We start from the raw sequence: 18374 nt of genomic DNA, 5'->3' as shown, positions 1-18374 counted from the left end.
TTCTAAGTACATCCTACAGAACAGAACCCCTTTTTCTACATATTCCAACTTGTGTCAAGTGCGAGTTAAGCCTGGGGTAATCAAGAGCCATCGCGCATTTTGCAATTCCTTCCTCTTTGAAAGAAGGGTGGGAAATACAAATGCTGTCTGCCGTCCCGCATCCACTCACGCAGGCATAGAGACAGGGCAAGAAGAGGCCATGCCATCACAATGGGGGAAAATAATCTGTTATACTCCATAGCATAGTATTAGCAGTCACTGGATTACCAAGATTGTAAAAATCCCAAAATGTTGTTTTGTGTTTTGGGTTATGCAAATAACAAAGCCAAGAACCATGATTTTAAGTCACATGCAAAAAGACAGAGCCAATTAGGAGGAATAGTGGATTTAAGCCATTCAAATTGAAGGGAAAGCCGGAAAACTCTGGGCTCCTGGATCAAGGCACATCTATATTTGTAGTATATTATCCATTTTGTCACTGATGAGTAGGCTACTTATAACTTTTGTAGTATGAGGATGTTGGAAATGGTAATTTGTATGTTTGTGTCTAAAGGATGTGATGTGACATGTAACTGCATAACTAGCAACATTACATATTACATCCTAAAAAACAATGTTAGATAACGTTATGATAACTTTTAACGAACATTATTATGCTATCATAATAACATTAGATAATTTAAGCAGCTTAGTTAAAAGCAGCTGAGTTAACGTTTGTTAAAAGCGCTATTATAATAACGTTAGTTGAAAGCAGCTAAATTGTAATATCTTCTTTTCTGACTGGCACTCATGAATACAGATGGTACCGCATTGTCCTTCAGTTTGTTTCTCCCAGTTGTCCCTCTCAGTTCAGAATGGAGGTCCTGCTCGTAATCATTGGTTGTGAAATGGCGACTACACACCAGACCTGGGTCAAATACAAATATGTATTTGTATTTGAAAATGCAGTTAAATACATATTTGAAGTATTTTCAAATACATTTACACATGAAATACATGAAATACTACTGATTTATTTAAAGTATTTTCATGGAAAACCAATTATTTTTCCCAAATAGTATTTAAAAATACATTAAAATACAAATACAATTTTTAAATATTTTTAAATATTTCAAATGACTGAGCCAGCAACAATGTAGGCTTCATACTGAAGGGGGTATCCCAGAGTTCTTTGTACAATCTTTGTGAGTGGCCCTCTATGGGATGTCAGCAAGTTATAATACTGAGGGCACTCCAGGGTAACTACTACGGGCTAGGGGTTGAATTTGGATTATGGGCAAGGGTAGCCTACGCTGGCAATTTTAAACAACCCATGCTCTGCCTCTAACAGACAGTAGCCTAAATGCACATACATGTCTTTGCATAGGGGGGATGGCAAACTCTTGATAAGCTGCTTACCAGTTTATTTGTACCCATGCAATCTTTTTAAAGTTAGTGGCCTTTTACTGTATTTCCTCTTTTTTCTGTTGTCAGAGTGTTCAGCAGCCATATGTACAGTTCCATGTTTTACATTTTGTAAGGTTAGACCCTGATAAAAATATAATTCAGCCGTGCATATTCACTACCAATTAACAATGATAATCGGTACAATTGGACTGGGGCCGTCAGCAGTCACTTGACGTGTTCTCATAAAAATACTGTCCTCTAATTAGACAAAATGCTCAGAGCTGATAGGTTGTCGCATATCCAGCGCTTTTCAAGTATTTAAACAGCTTGGTACAATTGCGCATGGTTTACCACTGGCCTCATGTTTTGAAAGTATTTTGAAATAATTCCATTAAATCAAACATTTGTCAATGTTCTTTGAGTGCAACGATATTCAGTGTCTTCCTCTGCTTTCTTCATTCTGCAGCCTGGCACAGCACACCACATCTTTCTTTTTGTACTTCTCAATAGCACAAAATGTCTTCTACTGTCTTATGGCATTAGGCAAGCTAAATAGCTCAAAATGTCCTAAACAGCACTGTTGATATGGCTAAAATAATTTCAGTATGTATGCCCAAGTGACCCCTCTGCACCCCAGGGAACGCCAAACAAATCAGTTTGTAAAGCAGTGCATTGTGGGTGTTGACGTTACAGCAGAAGGCTGGAGAATATGGCTTTCAGTGGTTTGGAATTGCTTTATCTAGACAACAGCAGATGAAAAAAAATTTGTGGGGGGGGGGGGGGGGGATATATTTATGATGGGCTTATTGAACAATGGGGGAAATATATTTTTTGGGTGCAGTTCCCCTTTAATTAACTAGCACCAGGATAGGCTGCCTCAGACAAAACACACCTAGCTAATTAGCAATTCAATGCACTTAGTCACGCAGAGCAAAATGTGGATTGTGTGGATGTGTGAATATTGTTATTTTCAAAAAAGGTAAAAAAAAGGTACAGTTAATGGGGCTCATTCGCAAAGCAGCTTTGCTTAAATTCTTCTTACTTTTCTTCTTAATAAAATTCCTACAAAAACCAATGTGGGATTCCTGAGTCAGGCACAGACCTTTGATTTTGTGCTCAGAGATGTTACTAAAGGGTCAAGTGCATACTAAAGGGTGCAAACATCAGCCATTCATCATTCTTCACACCCTAAAGACAAAATGTGTTTCCATGGCAAGATTAACCAATAATCTAAAAGTAACAAATACACCATTGCTGTGTTGGGCTTGGCTGCTCGCGTATGGGACTTCATCATCATAATTGCTTTTATCAAGTTTACACGCCTTCCTAACAAGGCTATTACCATAAAATAAAGCTAAGATGAAAAGTGCTTGAATAAAAATGAAACTATCATAAACTGAAATAAAAATGAGAGCTTTTGAAATGAGAACTACCAAACCTGCTCTTAAAACTAAATAAAGCTTAAGTGAAATTGAAATTAAAAACTATTGAAAAATGTTGTATTATTCAGGTTTGTTAATTTAGTTAAAATCAATAACATATTTATATTATATTTGTATTGATAAACATTTGTTGTTAATATAAGGTCTGTAACTACTTAAAATGACTATGGATGAATACAGCATTAAAAATATAAACATCTGCATTTGCCTTAACGTGTTTTATCAAACACACATTGATTTTTATCTTACCAAAGAACAAATTCAGTTGAGAAATGAAAATGATGAATGCTGAATGTTAGTGGAAATGTTTGTGAGCACAATAATGATAAAATTTGATCATATGCATGTTCCTGAATGAGGCCCAATACCTATACATTATGGCACATGCCTGTTTGTGTTCTGTACGAATATGTCGATGCTTTTGTGTCCCTAGCCCTGGTACTGGAGAACCACTAGATGTTCTGGTTTTCATTACGACCCAGCACTTTATTGATCATTAAAGCAGTTGATTACACAGTTAACTCCCTTTACAGACCCTGGGACTCTGCAAGGCCAGGGTTGAAAACCCCAGCCTAAAATGTGTGTCTGCATGTTTTGGAAGGGTATATAAATGCAAACGTTTTGTACGGTTGTGCAGATGTCTGTGGAGAGTGGCGAGCCATTGGAGGTGATCAGAGAGGAGGCTGCTGGGATACTGGAGGAAATGTCTCAAAACCTTCAGCTGGGATTCATCCGGTTACTGGGCTTCATCCTGAGTAAAGTTTTCAAGAGGCTATTTCGAAAGATTTACATCAACGATGATGGCCTACAGAGGGTGAGCTTACAGAGAACCAGAATTATGTCTGCTCAACATTCTTCAGATCCAAAACCAGTTAAAACAAATCACATTAACTTTACATCTGCAAAATGGGAAAGTACTCACTAGTCCATTTTATAAAATTTGTTACAATATACTTCACAGTATACCCAGGGCTAAACCCTCACAAAGCAAGCCAGAGGTAACATTTGCAAGGAAAAACTTTTAGGCATGTAGGAAGAATCTTGGGAGGAACCAGCCTCAGTAGGGGGAGTCCATCCTCCTCTGGCCAGCTCATTGTGTCATGGAAAAAAGACAAAGTCAATTATCTGACTGAGGTGGCAGCCTTGGGGTGGAGTGGTGAGTGCATGAGTTATACCATTCATTTTGTTGTGAATTTTGAAGCATCTGGTGTTTGTGTTCAGTCAATGTGCTTATTAATTTTTGGTCATGACATTTGAGGTTGCTCAGATATCACCCTTTTTTGATTGATTGTTGGAATACAAAATTGATAGAGTTGTCTTACACTGGGAATGTGACTGAAGGGCATGTAATAAGCAGATTCTGATCGGCTGCTGTAGCTGTAGCAATTTGGAGACATAGTAAGACCAGTATGTATGGTTTTGTTAGCCCAGCACAGTTCTGCTGAAATGATTATGAAACATGTGCATTGTCTGCATTTCTTGGCTGAAGGGCACAAATCTTGTTGCAAACCTATGTCTATTTGGTATAGAAAGATGAACGCAATTATGAAAATACTCTTTCTTCATCATCAAGCAAACTGAACGTTTATTTATCATATCCGTCATATGAATGTGTGATATTCTATGCACCTACACAGAATGTATTCTTAGCATGTTAAAGATAGGCTACTCCTATCTGAGTAGTTTGCTTGGGTTATATCATGCTAATCTATATGGTGTCTGCCTTGAAGTTTGTATGTGATTGATTGCTTCTGTGTAAATGGAATGAAAACCACAACTGTTAAACTTAAGAAGAGCACTGCCCACAGTATAAGACCACACAACTGTTTTCTCATTTGAAAATATTAAAACATATGTTGTACTTTGCACATATTTTAAGATATGTGCAAAGTTCATCCTAAGTTCACCTATTTGAACTAATTATATTGTTATTGAAATCCTGAAATACTCTGCAATCCAGAGTATGGGCTATTTGCAAATGAACATGTTTTTTAATGCAGACACATACAATCATATTGACTTTCTCTCATTGTCCCACCCTTCAGCTTCAACAGGTTATTCAGGAGTGCCCAGTGGTGCTGATGCCCAATCACAGGAGTTATGTGGACTTCCTGGTTTTGTCCTACATTCTCTTCACTTATGATCTCCCCATTCCAGTCATTGCTGCAGGAATCCGCAAGTATCTATTATTATAGTCATTTGCTTTGATGGCTCCATGGTATGAAAGTCCAACAGAGCAAATGACAGTTTCACACAATCAGTGAAGTGTACATTGCGTGCAAATTTTCACTGAACCTTGACACAGGCCTCTTTCTAAAAGATCTTTCCTAAAAGGCCTCTATGTGGTACATTTCTACCACTAAGTATTATTTCTTCAAAAAGTCTGTTTTGAAAATTAGTTAATTTACATATTTATGATCAGCCTTTATATCTTTCTGCCTGTCTGTTTGTCTCTCAGCTCTGATGGGGATGTCATTGCTTGGGGAGATCTTCCGCAGGTCAGGAGCCTTTTTCATACGGCGCTCCATTGGGGCAGACAAGCTGTACTGGGCTGTGCTTTCAGAGTATGTCAAAACAGTCATACGGGTATGTGTCTTCTAGATAATACACAGCCAATGGACTACACATCACCTACATTATTATTTGTAGTTCTAGCAGTTGCTGAAGTAGTGATTCTGTATTTCCTGAATATGATTTTTGTTTTGGTGTACTTGTGACAGTAGTGTTTAAACAGTGTTTATAGAAACATCATAACTTGAAGCAGCACCCCTTCCCCCCCCAGTTTTAGAGTTACAGTTTTTTTAATTAGCCTTGATATTCACCTGGAGCACCAGGCCAGGTGTCTTCCTGTACAGGACTCAAATAAGCAGAGGTGGAAAATCCTGGTTTAGAAATTAAAAGTTCTCCCCAGTATTTGTTGCAGTTACCTAGATGTGCTAATCAGAGCAATTATTCAACTAGGAGGTAGAACTAATCAGTGAAAGGGCTAACAACAATATATCTAATCAATTAATATGCAGATTATTTTTCAATTAATCAATTAGTTGATTTACGGAATTTTTACTTTTGTTTCTGGGAATATTCAAAAAATGAATATTCAACAACCAAGAAGATGAAAGTTATGAGATTAAACACATGCAAATGTATGCTATAAAGCATCTGTGCATAATAAAGGTTTTTATTAAGTGCATATAGCAGCATGTCGTTATAATGTTCAAGAGACAAAAAGTTATTTGAAGACTGCAGTTTAAAAGTAGCTCAACTGTTTAGATGAATAATGAAGATAAAAACATAAAACAAAAAATGGATTTGCTACATTGAATGGCTTCAACACATCAAATGGTTTCAACAAGAGGCCAATGCTGGACTATGAATGTAGAGTGGCTCCACAGCATTGCAATGCAGAACTGTTAGCATTTGCTTTGTCTTTTTAAATTCTTCATTATCTACAAATGGTTAGTTTTAATGGTCATGTGTCCATGCTTTCACCGATTAGCAGCCTATCGATTCAAACTCAGTCTTTATTTTGATCAGTTAAAACACTTCTCTTATGTAAATTCTTTGCAATATACTGTACTACTATGTGAATATGGGACTTTTATTATTCATGACACGCAGAGCTATTTCTGACATACTGTGGTTTAAGAGGGAAAATAATCCCTCTAAACATGAAGAGCATCTAAGTAATAAAAATGAACAACTTGTTAAAATTCTGGGATTGAAATTGTGGTTGGAATGAAAACCTGCATATACCATGGTACCCATTAAGGATTGAGGTTCATAACCATTGTTTTAGTTAACATTTGCCAATGTAAAGGCTGATCACTGATCACTGTGACTACATCCCTATTACAATAAATGGACATTGGGGATGCTCTAAGAAGAATAAAAGGGAGGGACAGAAACAGTCCATAGATAAGACAGGGAATACTAGCGAGCCATCCTTAGTTAGCTATCACTGTTATGTGCTTTTATGACTGTAAACAAACTGCATGTGCACAAGTACCACCCACCGGCAATTGCAGTGCCGTCATGCTGTTCAACCACGAAAGTTTTCAAAATGAAACTCAAGTACTGAAGCTAAACTCATTTAATTTGTGATAAATAGAGCTTGTTGACAAGCAGTCAATGACTCGCTTCTTTTGACAAGGATTTTGTATTAACTTAATTATTAATTAATTGTGCTTAGCCCTCTTCATCCTCTTTTATAGTTCCAACATGCCTTCTCTTCAGGTGCTCATGCATCACTGTTGTGTTTCCATGTCACGCAAGTTCAGCTTTTTAAATTCTTCAGTGTAAAGTGCCTGCTTACTTTGGAAGATTTGGGTTGCACATGAGTTTCCACCGGTAGAGCTGCCACCTCAATCTCCGCCATCTTTCGAATGTGTTTCCATTCTCTCAAGGAAGAGTAATGTAGTGACTACATGGACAACATGCGAGACCTGTGTTCTATCCAGACCGGTGCAATTCGGCCTATTACGCTCTAAATAGGACACGGCTATACAATTTGGAACACAACCCTACTAAACTTAAAAAAAAATAGATCCAGCTAATTGATAAAAAATTAGTTGCCAACAAATTTATATTGTCGGTTTTGCCGACATCATCGATTACTTGCTGCAGCCCTAAATTAGCTGGCTGTGCTCATGAGTGGAAGAAACACATGGAAGGACTTTTACTTCCTGAGCTCTGGACTTTTGACCTCTGCAGCTAAGGGATCCAACTGAACATACAATGTAGAGTATGACATGAACCTTTAGACACTTCAGCAGAGCTGTCTTTCACATTTAAAATACTGTACGTATAAGTTTTTTTTACATGGAAAATAATTCCACATTCACAGCCTTGCTATGCTAATCAGTGTTTTTTTTTTGTTTTTTTTTAACTTGCAGACAGGATATGCTCCAATTGAGTTCTATGTTGAGGGGCTGCGAAGTCGATCTTTGAAGTCTTTGACTCCTAAGTTAGGTGAGTTTCCGGGTCATGATGCTGTTGGTATGTGGTTAAAAGAGAAATATAATTGTTTGATAAATGTTTCAAGTGTGTTGTGTGTTTGTTTTCAGCTGTGACTTAATTGTCTATTTCTCTGTGGCTATCAGAAAATGAATGCAAAAATGACAAATCTGCTTGTTCATAGGATTGTATCAACTGAGATGTTAGTATACTTTGATACAACTACCATTTAAAGCAGTACCTTGTTGTCTTGTCCTGAATTACAATGAATATAAAATTGATTAATATGGTTTTCATCAGTTCTAGCATCTGTTTATTGTATAAGACAAATTATTTGCTGTGTTCTTTAATGTTCTCACTCGTGAATTTAAATAAATGTACATTTGTATAAATATAACACTTAAATTCATTCTAACATTTCATGTATGAATTCTTATTAATACTACATATGTTAGTCTATTGCTTCAGTAGACCAAACCACACCCTCCCATCTGAGTAGGAGTCTCTTTGAAAGTATTCTGAGCTCTGGGTTGCCAGACTTCCCTGGTATCCCTCCATTTTATCTTCTTCTACTATATCCCACCACTATCACATATCTCACATCTTTTAAAGCATCATGCCTTTCAGAAAGCTCTGCCAGCAGCTCATCATCACAGAATGCCCTGTAAGAGCATCATGCTGATAATCTCTCTGCCAATAGCTGTCTGTATGAAGTTGAGTTGTGATGAGCTGGCTATCTCTTGTGCCGCTTAAATTTGCAGGGATGATGCAGATGGCACTAGAGCCCTTCTTTAAGGGTGAGGTGTATGACATTAGCTTGGTGCCCATAAGCATCAGCTATGAGCGCGTGCTGGAGGAGTCTCTGCTGGCCCACGAGCTTCTGGGGGTCCCCAAGCCTAAGGAGTCGACCAGGGTATAGCTCATGATTCCATCACCTCTTCACATGAAAAGCATAAGAATATAAGAATGTAAAAAGTCATAATACATATATCTAGGATCATAATTTACTAGCAGCACCCAGTATCCAGCACCGCATCATGACTGAAAATGAGTGGTCTCTGTCTCTACTACATGATCTGACAAGCTCTTCTATAATTAACAAGTTTCTTTAAAGAACATGTCCTGCTATCAGCAGAAGTTTTCTTTAATTAATTATGCCCCTTGTTCTGCTAACAGGACTCAACCTAAAAAATCTTTTGCAGTTCCCTTTGTTCATCCCTTCAATGAATTTAAAAATTTTCACTTAGTCTCTTTGTGTTATTGCCTGAGTAGATTAAGTATCTTAAATCTTTCCTTGTTGGCTTTTCATTGCACCTTTTTGCCCTTCTCAATTTCAGTACACCACACAGTAAAATGTCCTGTGTTAATTGAATTCTAACAGAGTTTATATGAGTCCATTAGGGACCACCTGTATACTCTAGGAGTTAATTTAACAGTGAACATTTTACCATGCAGGATGAATAGGCACCCACATGTCCATCTGTATATCTGTACACAACGTCCTCTGACTCATGTCTGTGCGAGCCCGACTTGCAGGCTGCAGTGTGGTAAAAAGCGCTGGCAAACATCACATGCTTTGGATGAGAGCACATATTTGTCTCCCGAATTGATAGTGGAGTTTGCAGTAGTGAGCATTGCAGGATATAATTGGGCATTTCAAATTAGGGAGAACAAAATGGAGAAAAGCATTACAATTTTTTAAATTAAGTCCTGCTCACACTAGTGTTAAGGGCTCCTGCACTGAATTTTATATTTCAGTTTGCACTAACTGTCCTTGTGTTATCAACCTCTGCTAAGAGGAAGCTTTGGAAACTGTGAAAAATTTAAAAGACCTTTAAATATAAAGTGGTACAAACAACAGAGCTTTTAGAACTAGCTAGCAAGCAATCTACAATGTTTTTTTGCATTGTTTTCACTTCACAGAATAAAGACTCAGTTATGTCAGTTTGCTTTTTGACAATCTTTTTGGTGGCCATAGTCAATAATAAAAAGTGTCCCAATTAAGTTGCGTCCTTCAAAATGTTAAAAACCTAGAAAGTAATAAAAAGGAACATCATTGTCAGAATCTGGGAGTTTATACATTTTTTGCCATCAACAAACAAGATGGCGACAACAGAAACGCTTTAGGAAGTTTCAGGAAGAGTTAAATGTAATATCCGGAGGTGTCATCTATAGCTACACTCACTACATGTACAGTACAGGATCAGTTCATCAAACCTTAATCCTTTTTCTCAACTATTGTCTCAACCATTGCCATTGTTGGAATATCAGCTCTTGATCTTGGGTCTGTTTTGGGGGTCGAATCAACCCAATCCTTATTTTTATCGGGTGACATTTTGATTGAGAAACTGACTGAATCAATTGATATTTTCAAAGGGTAGTACATGGATCTTAATTAAGGTAACAGACTTCCACAGATTAAATAACTCATGCAAATGAATAACTTCACTGACATTTTATTTTAATGTAGAAGTGTATTATTCAAGAGCTTTTTATTATCCATGTTTGTTTTATCTAGGGGCTATTGAAAGCCAGAAAAGTACTGGAGGAGGATTATGGAACCATGTACATATGTTTTGGCCATCCTGTCTCAGTGCGAGAAATGGCCAAGGGGAAGATAAATCGCTGGCAGTACAACTTGGTTCCCAGGTAATGCTGTCAATGTGTGCATATTCTGTTTATGGAGTTTTCTTATACCTTTGTGACAACTGTCCAAACTCCAATGGTGGATAATATTGTAATACCTTTTTGCTTTGTATTAAGTTCTATGAAACATGTGTACTTTACTACCAGAATATTTATCAATGCCCCTGACATAAGCTCTGCCTTTCTTCATAGATATTCAAATGGTTAAATGTTAAAACACTGACCATTTCTCAGAAGCTGATCTTTGTCTTACTATTTCCTATTCAAATATAACTGTAGAGACCTTCCCATGAGGGCAAGCGAGGACTCCCAGGCCTTTGTGAATACCACAGCTCACACTGTCGTGCGTCTACAGGAGGAGAACATGGTGTTGAGCTCCTGGAGCCTAATAGCTACCATCCTGATGCAGAACCTGGAGGGCATAGACTGGGACTCCCTTGCCCAGCAGACCGAATGGCTGAGACGGCTAGCACTGGATTTTGGGGCCAACCTAAACTGGCCTGGTATAATCTGGCAGGGAACAGTCTCAGTAGTAAATGCAGCAAGAGTCAGTGCCGCCTTAATTAAACAAGCACGAAACCGTCCAGACCCACGGCGCAACTTGGCAAACTATATAGCTAGTTAGCAATGGCACATCCTCATCTCTGTAACGTGGTTTGTTGTCCTCCGTGTGTCCATACATCTGTATCGGTGGTTGTAGCTGTAGCTGTAGCTCCGACTCTAACATGTTAGCATTTTGCCTACTTTAGTTAACCTAGTTAGTGAGTACCACCGACACAGATGTATGGACACACGGAGGACAGCAAATAACGTTACAGAGGTGAGGACATGCCATAGCTAGCTAGCTAGCTATATAGTTAGCTAAGTTTTACTCATGACACTTTGTACAGGTGTGCCGTGGGTCTGGACGGTTTCGTGCTTGTTTCATGAATAAAGCTCCATGCTTCATAATCTGAGGATGTAACTGATCACATGTTCCCGATGGACATCTGTTTCCCTTATTAACATTAGTATGTGCCGAAAAAACCAACATATGCACATTATCAAGCATTTTCATTTACTGTTACAATTATTCCGCACCTGTAATACAATCTTGCAGACCAGGTGATATGAATGTAACATGACTGCATACCTTGGTTTTAATTGTATTTGACTCAAATAAGCTATGAATGTAATTGAAATGGCTAATGACTACTGACAGTGTCAAAGCTGTTGATGTAAATTGTCATGGAGCTAGGCTCAATATTTTCTGAATATTTTCAAAACCCAAAAACTGTTACATTTATGCGACTATCCTCTACTCTAACACTTAACACTCGCTTTTTCCAGACATTAAAAAACAGACGTAATTACCTTTGCAACATGGGCCACCAGCTGTGATAAATCACCTGTGGCAGGTTATATGCATTACATGCAATTTCCCTTATTTCCTCACATATTTTTGTGGTCTCCTATGAAAATGCCCTAAAATACATATGCATTAACCCAAGCACACAAATTTTAGGGATACCGCTTTTTTCTCATTTTACCAGTGCAAATCTCCGGTGCAGCAGCTTAGTAAATATGAAAAATGCTATTTGTCTCGTTAGCATCTATAAAAGCACCACAAATCCTTAGTAAATAGGCCCAAAGTGTTCTATTCAGAATCTGTGTGAGCTTGACTGCAGTATGAGAAGAAGCAGTTGCTGGACATTGTGCGTTTCAGATGAGAATGCTCTCATAAAATGACAGAATGGTTTGCAATGAGCACTGCTAATGAATAGAATTGGGAGTTCCAAATTTGAAGAAATAGGGCAAGTAAGCAATTAATAGTAATTTAAAAAACCCTCTTGATGGTTTAGCTTTGATTTAATAAATGCCAAGTATATACAGTAAGCTCCATAATGTTTGGGACAAAGACATATTTCTTTCTTGATTTGGCTGTGTACTCCACAATTTTAGATTTGTAATCAAACAATTGTGGTTAAATTGCAGATTCTCAGGTTTTATTAAAGGGTATTTTCATACATTTCGGTTTCACCATGCAGAAAATACAGCATTTTTTATTCATAGTCCCCCCCATATCAGGGCACCATAATCTTTGGGACAAATGGCTGCGCAGGTGTTTCTGATTAGTCTTGTGTGTCCAGTTGCTTCTGTAGTGAATGTACAAGAGAACTTTCATTATCTAGACTTGATTCTAGACTTTTGATCATCTTTGGAGCTTGTTATTATCATTTGTCAACATGAAGACCAAAATTGTGCCAATGTGCAAGTCAAGGAAACCATTATGAGGCTGAGAAAAAAAATCAACTGTTTGGAACCAAGTGAGCACTGGTGAGCTCAGTAATCACAAAGGGCCTGGGAGGCTAAGGAAGACCTGCAGTTGATGACTGAAGAATTCTCACCATAATGAAGAAAAACCCCCACCTGTCTGACAGATCAGAATCAGAAACAACTCTTTAGTAGGCAGGCGTGGATGTATCAGTGACTATTGTCCACAGGAGACCTCATGAACAGAACTACAGAGGCCAAGATGCCAACTTCAAGTTAGTAGAAAAAAAAGGATGGCCAGGTTAGAGCGTGAAACTGGCCCATAAATTTCAGCCCGACCTTACCACAGCCCACAGCGCAAGCTCTACCAGAGCCCATATGTTGCAGCACCTCAACCCTACTTCAATAAATGCTTTAATATTAGGGTGACATAGCTCACGAGGTTGTCTGGCAGTCGGAGGGTTGTCGGTTCGATCCCCCGCCCTGGGCGTGTCGAAGTGTCCCTGAGCAAGACACCTAACCCCTAATTGCTCCCAACGAGCTGATTGGTACCTTGTATGGCAGCCTTTTACCGTTGGTGTGTGAGTGTGTGTGTGAATGGGTGAATGCGAAGCATCAATTGTAAAGCACTTTGGATAAAAGCGCTATATAAATGCAGTCCATTTACCATTTACCAAATGCATCAGTACAGTAGTTGCACCCTGGTTTGAGGTACCATCGATATTCTGTTTAGAAAAGATGCAACTGATATCTAGGTCGGATCAGTGGATGCTGCACATCCGCAGTCATGTGCAGTATATTGTCGTAATGTTGATGTTCATGTTTGATGGTTACCGTACTTAAGCAGTGTATCAGCTTTGGCAAATGTTCTTATAATATGTGACTTTGGGCTTGTTTTTTTCCGGGATTGCTTGAAAACATGGAAAGTTTTTTGGGCTTGTGTTTAAAAATTTGGTTGTTGTAAATGTTACAAGCGATCTGTGTTTTCACATTGATGGTTACTATTGTTCAAGGACACTAGCTAGCTTATTAAATGTATTCAAGTATTTATCTACTCACAAATGACAGAAAGTAACCTATAACCAGTCCAATCAGTCTCTCCTGCCCAGTGCTGCTCCACTGGTAGTTCTTGATTAATTTTTACTTTAAAAATTATTAATTCAGAGCACAACAGTGCTCTGCTGTTGTGACTGTGATAGGTAATGTCATACCAACTGCAGTAGGCTACACACCTCACCTAAGATTATCAGATGATCTTCCGCAATAAGCATTTTCGCAAGTTAGGACACTGAGGTGTGTGTTGACGGTCTGAGTATAAAAACATGTCTTGAATGACAGCGCTTGAGTAGGGAAGGTTGTTGATATGTGTGTAGTCAGACAGACTTTTTGGCACAGTTGAGTTGCGGGTTTCCTGATTGCTTTTTTTAAAAAGCCATCCAACTCTGGCAAATTGGCTACCTTTCTCTCCAGGTCCATATTTTCTTTTCTCTTCTGAGATCCACTTTTTGTGTTTATAAGGCATTTTGATACGCTTAGTTGTTGCTGGGACTCCTCTTTGGTCTTTTACTCAGCAAGCGAGCTGACCTTAAAAATTTCACCACCAAAACTAATGAACAGTTATGATAAATAGCCACTTGACGTCAGGCTAAGCCATACACAGACATATTTTGGGGCAATCCCCCCCAGATCCAGCCCTGCTTCATACTAGACTACATCCTTGACAATAACTTTTCCTTCACTGGCTCTGAGGCATCTATTCTGTCACTTGCATTGCTTAGTTTAGAGTACTTAGCTTGCTGACAACTGCCATCTAGCTTGCGTTGTGTTTTGGCCCATAATTTAAAGGGGCTGCTTCAAAGAGCCCAACCCGAACCAAATCCAATATTAAGTTTCAGAATTAGGACCTGTACTGATTCAAACTCTGCAGTTTTATCAGGCTTGTGTGACAATTACTAGATCGGCCAGGTTACAGCTCGGTAAGAAGTACATAAAAGAGCCTCCAGGGTTCTGTAAAAAAGGTCTGATGAGACCAAGATTCACTTGTATCAGAGTAATGTCTTGAGCAAAGGCCAAAAAATTGCCCAAGATCCAAAGCACCCCCTTCATCTGCAAAACATGGTGGGAGTTTTATGGTTTGGGCATGTATGGCTGCTACAGGTACTGGCTCCCTTGTCTTTGAGGATGAAACTGCTGATGACAGCTGCTGAATGAATTCTTAAGTCTACAGAAGCAAGAAGAATCTTATCTGCTTAAGCAAATACCTTCAAACTCATTGGATGGCACTTCATCCTACAGCAAGACAATGATCCCAAACATACTGCTGCAACAACAAATTTGTTTTTCAAAGGCAAAAACTGGACAATTCTTGACTGGCCAACTCAGTCACCTAATCTGAATTCAGTTGAACACACATTTCACATGCTGAAGAGAAAACTTAAGGTAACTCTAAACAACCAGGAGCTGAAAATGACTGCAGTACAGGCCTGGATGAGCATCACCACAGAAGATACTCAGCACCTGGTGATGTCTATGGATCACAGACTTTAAGTAGTCATTGCATGCAAAGGGTATTTGGTAAAATACTAAGCAGTACTACTTTCATTTACATTATATTTTACGGTGTAATTTTAACTGTCTCTGAACATTAATCATTTGGAGTTGTAAAGATCAGAAGGCTGTAAACTGAAAATACAATTTTCGCCCAGCCTGGAAAGTCACGTGACCTTTTTACCCCACCAACACTTGTGGCCTGCAGGAATGAGGATATACACATGACCAGGACAAAAAAGTGAAAAGTGGATGGCTTGCTCATGTTTGCATTTAAGGGAAGTTCAAAGAAACATTCGTGGAGAATCTGCTTAACAGTTCTCCTGGTACGAGCATTTTTGGCACACATCAAGAATCCCTTTGTGTTCCTTTTTTTTGTATTAGTTTGTTGGATTGTATGTCTTTTCTGTACTAATAGAACAGTAGTCTTTATTTGTCTTGCTTTGTAAACAAAATGTTTCAACATCATTGAGCTACCTAATCTTGGTTAGTACCAGCTGTCATGTTGTCCCATATTAAACAGTGTTTCCTCTTCAGTGCTTCTACCATCAATAGTTTGCATATATGCTGAACGGGGTGTGCATCTCTGCAAGGACCAGTCAGTGTATTGGCCTTATAGATGGTTTAGGGGTAACACTATAATATGGGTTGCTTACTGAGCATAGTGGTAGTTTCACTGACCGGAAGTGCAGCTGCTCCGGGACAGAAGTTTTAATGTCAAGATGGATCCTAGTATTATTTCATATATATAGTAATTGGGTCATAGTACGGGATATTTATATATTTAGTTTCACTCCCCAGATGGAGTAATTTTCGTCAGGGCTCCTTGGTTTGGCTGTTAGTTTCGGTACCCGGACAAATTCTGCCCTCCCAGAAGAATTTTTTTTAAAGAACAGCTGTGACATGATAATTTGTGGTGAATTCTAAGGGGAAGAATACTACTGAATACTGACCTGTACATCTGTAACTGGGTGTTTGGCATGGAAAATATTGGTTAAAGTCTGGAACTAGTTATGGCAAAGTTCTTGCAGTGGCAGTTGCCTGCAATAGGAAAAGCCTACAAGTCAAATACATAGATAGGCTGGTGCATTTATTAACTTAATTTGGTCCATCATGAAAATCATGCCTTTAATTTAACAGAACTTAGAAATAGAGCATGCTTAAATTGCATTACTAAGATATAACATGGTTACGTGTGTCCATTTTATTTTTTTTTGCAGTTTGGTTCCGGCATCTATGGTGCTCACTCTAAAGGATCATTTTACATTAATTTTAGAGTCAAAAAAATAATAAAAAAGGAAAGGCACAACTGTGAGGAAAACTCACTGATTTGGTCACTAAGAATGGATTTGTCGAGATTATGATGAATGAGCGAAGCTCAAACATGATTTGCATGTATTTCAGTTTGAGCTCAAAGTTATAAGGTTTGAGCTGAAAGTTGAATGCCTTTATACGCCTTTCCTTGCTATACAAATGTAGTTCAATGAATATGGTTAGTAAAGCAAGACATGACTGAAATTTGGATAGGATTCAATCAATGTTACTTGGTTAACTTTTATTTGCCAATACATGTGCATGATATAGTTACTTCCTTCAGAAACTGTTCATTTTGGTGATCTGCAGCTACGCCATCAAACTCATCCTCTCAGTGCTGAACTCCCTAAACTGTGGCAAAGGGAGAATCTTTTTTAATCCAGAGCATTATTTCTGTGAGTAGACTTAATGAGCTCCTTCTTTTATTTCCCAGAACAACTGACCTGCAGTGCAGCCTTATCATTCAACCTGTCCCTCCATCATTCAATTCTACACTGTAAGGAAGGAATTGTTCAGCTAATGGAGGAAGAGTCTCAGAAGACTGACAGCCCAGAGGATGCCTTGTTCAGGCGTGCTGTCGCTGTGCTCATGTGTGCCTCCTACAGGAATCAGGCTCTGCATGTGTTTGTGCGCCCAGCTATGTTGGCAGTGGCTCTACATGTAACAGCCACCTCCAGGAAAGGTTAGAAAGAATAGTTTGGCATCTTAGAAATTATACCCTTTAACACTCATGAAAGCATAACATATCCTACCCTAACTTATGGGACAGGCCAATTTAATTCATGTGTTTTTCCTTCTAGAGGAGATCTTCATATTCTTCAAATTCCTTCAGGATGTGTTTTCTAATGAGTTCATCTTCATTGCTGGTAGGGGCGAAGCGGTGAGTCAACTAGGAATAATCTTAAGAGCTCTGGACAGATATAACAGGGGTGAGGAACCCTCTTCCTGGAGGGCCATATTTGTTTCTGGTTTTCAACCAATTCTACCCTGGCTCAGTTAGTTAATAAGCTGTGTACACTCGCAGATTAGAATACAGCAAGACATTTTTTGTAAGCCCTTCGGCTATTTTTCATGACCATAGCAATAAATGTACTGTAGCTAAAAGTTCAGTTCACATTAATGATTGGCTTGATGAAATAATTAAGAAATTGAGACATTTGGCATGAGAATCCAGAAGCAAGTACAACTCTCCAGGTATAGGGTTCCCTATGCCTGAGATATGGTTCAGGCTAAAATAGCTGTACATTGAAGCATCTGTAGTTGTAGTAATCCTCTGTCTAGGACTTCGAAGAGGCTTGCTTCTTACTGAAGAAGTGTGGAGCACTCCAAATCACCAATGATCACATCACTGTGGAAGAGACTGGCCAGGCCACTACCTACTTTCTCAGAGCCATATTGGGGCCCTTTATCGAAGCATACCAGGTGGGATTATACTGATTATACTATCAGGGTCCTACATCCACCATCTGATATGGCAGCTGAGCTACATTTTAATTCCTGTTAGTTCTAAATCCATTCCATGTTGGCGACTTGGTGTGGTTTAATTTTTCCATTGACAGGTTGTCTTCAGGTACCTGTTGGAGGAGAGTGTACTGGTCTTCACAGAAAAGGAGTTTGTGCCTGCTGTCCGCAGCTATGCCATCAAACTCATCCTCTCAGGTTTTTTCGTTATCAATGAGTTTCTTACCTTCCTTTAAGTGTTAAGTGGTACATTGGCAACATCATTTATTTGCAATAATGTACAAAAAATGTAGGTGTAAGTTGTTTCCATAAATTACACAGAAACACAAATCATGCAGGAAGGAGAAAAACAATCACCATTTTGTGAAGATT

At 38.6% G+C, this 18374-nt stretch overlaps 1 protein-coding gene across 4 annotated transcripts in view; it reads left to right on the top strand.

Moving 5' to 3' along the window:
• Window positions 1-18374, top strand: part of si:ch73-21k16.5 (dihydroxyacetone phosphate acyltransferase) — a 67478-nt gene that overhangs the window by 38063 nt on the left and 11041 nt on the right. For all 4 annotated transcript variants that reach the window (XM_035422544.1, XM_035422543.1, XM_035422541.1 and 1 more), the window contains exons 3-13: window positions 3466-3642; window positions 4874-5003; window positions 5287-5414; window positions 7721-7796; window positions 8543-8694; window positions 10300-10430; window positions 10707-10930; window positions 16975-17223; window positions 17342-17421; window positions 17823-17963; window positions 18101-18200. In XM_035422544.1, the coding sequence (XP_035278435.1) occupies window positions 3466-3642; window positions 4874-5003; window positions 5287-5414; window positions 7721-7796; window positions 8543-8694; window positions 10300-10430; window positions 10707-10930; window positions 16975-17223; window positions 17342-17421; window positions 17823-17963; window positions 18101-18200 (1588 nt within the window). The remainder of the gene's footprint in view (window positions 1-3465; window positions 3643-4873; window positions 5004-5286; window positions 5415-7720; window positions 7797-8542; window positions 8695-10299; window positions 10431-10706; window positions 10931-16974; window positions 17224-17341; window positions 17422-17822; window positions 17964-18100; window positions 18201-18374) is intronic.

The sequence above is a fragment of the Anguilla anguilla genome, chromosome 6 (genome assembly GCF_013347855.1).
Source record: "Anguilla anguilla isolate fAngAng1 chromosome 6, fAngAng1.pri, whole genome shotgun sequence".
NCBI classification, from domain to species: Eukaryota; Metazoa; Chordata; class Actinopteri; order Anguilliformes; family Anguillidae; genus Anguilla; species Anguilla anguilla.
The sequence above is the reverse complement of the archived record's forward strand: the minus strand, read 5'-3'. Positions and strand labels throughout refer to the sequence as shown.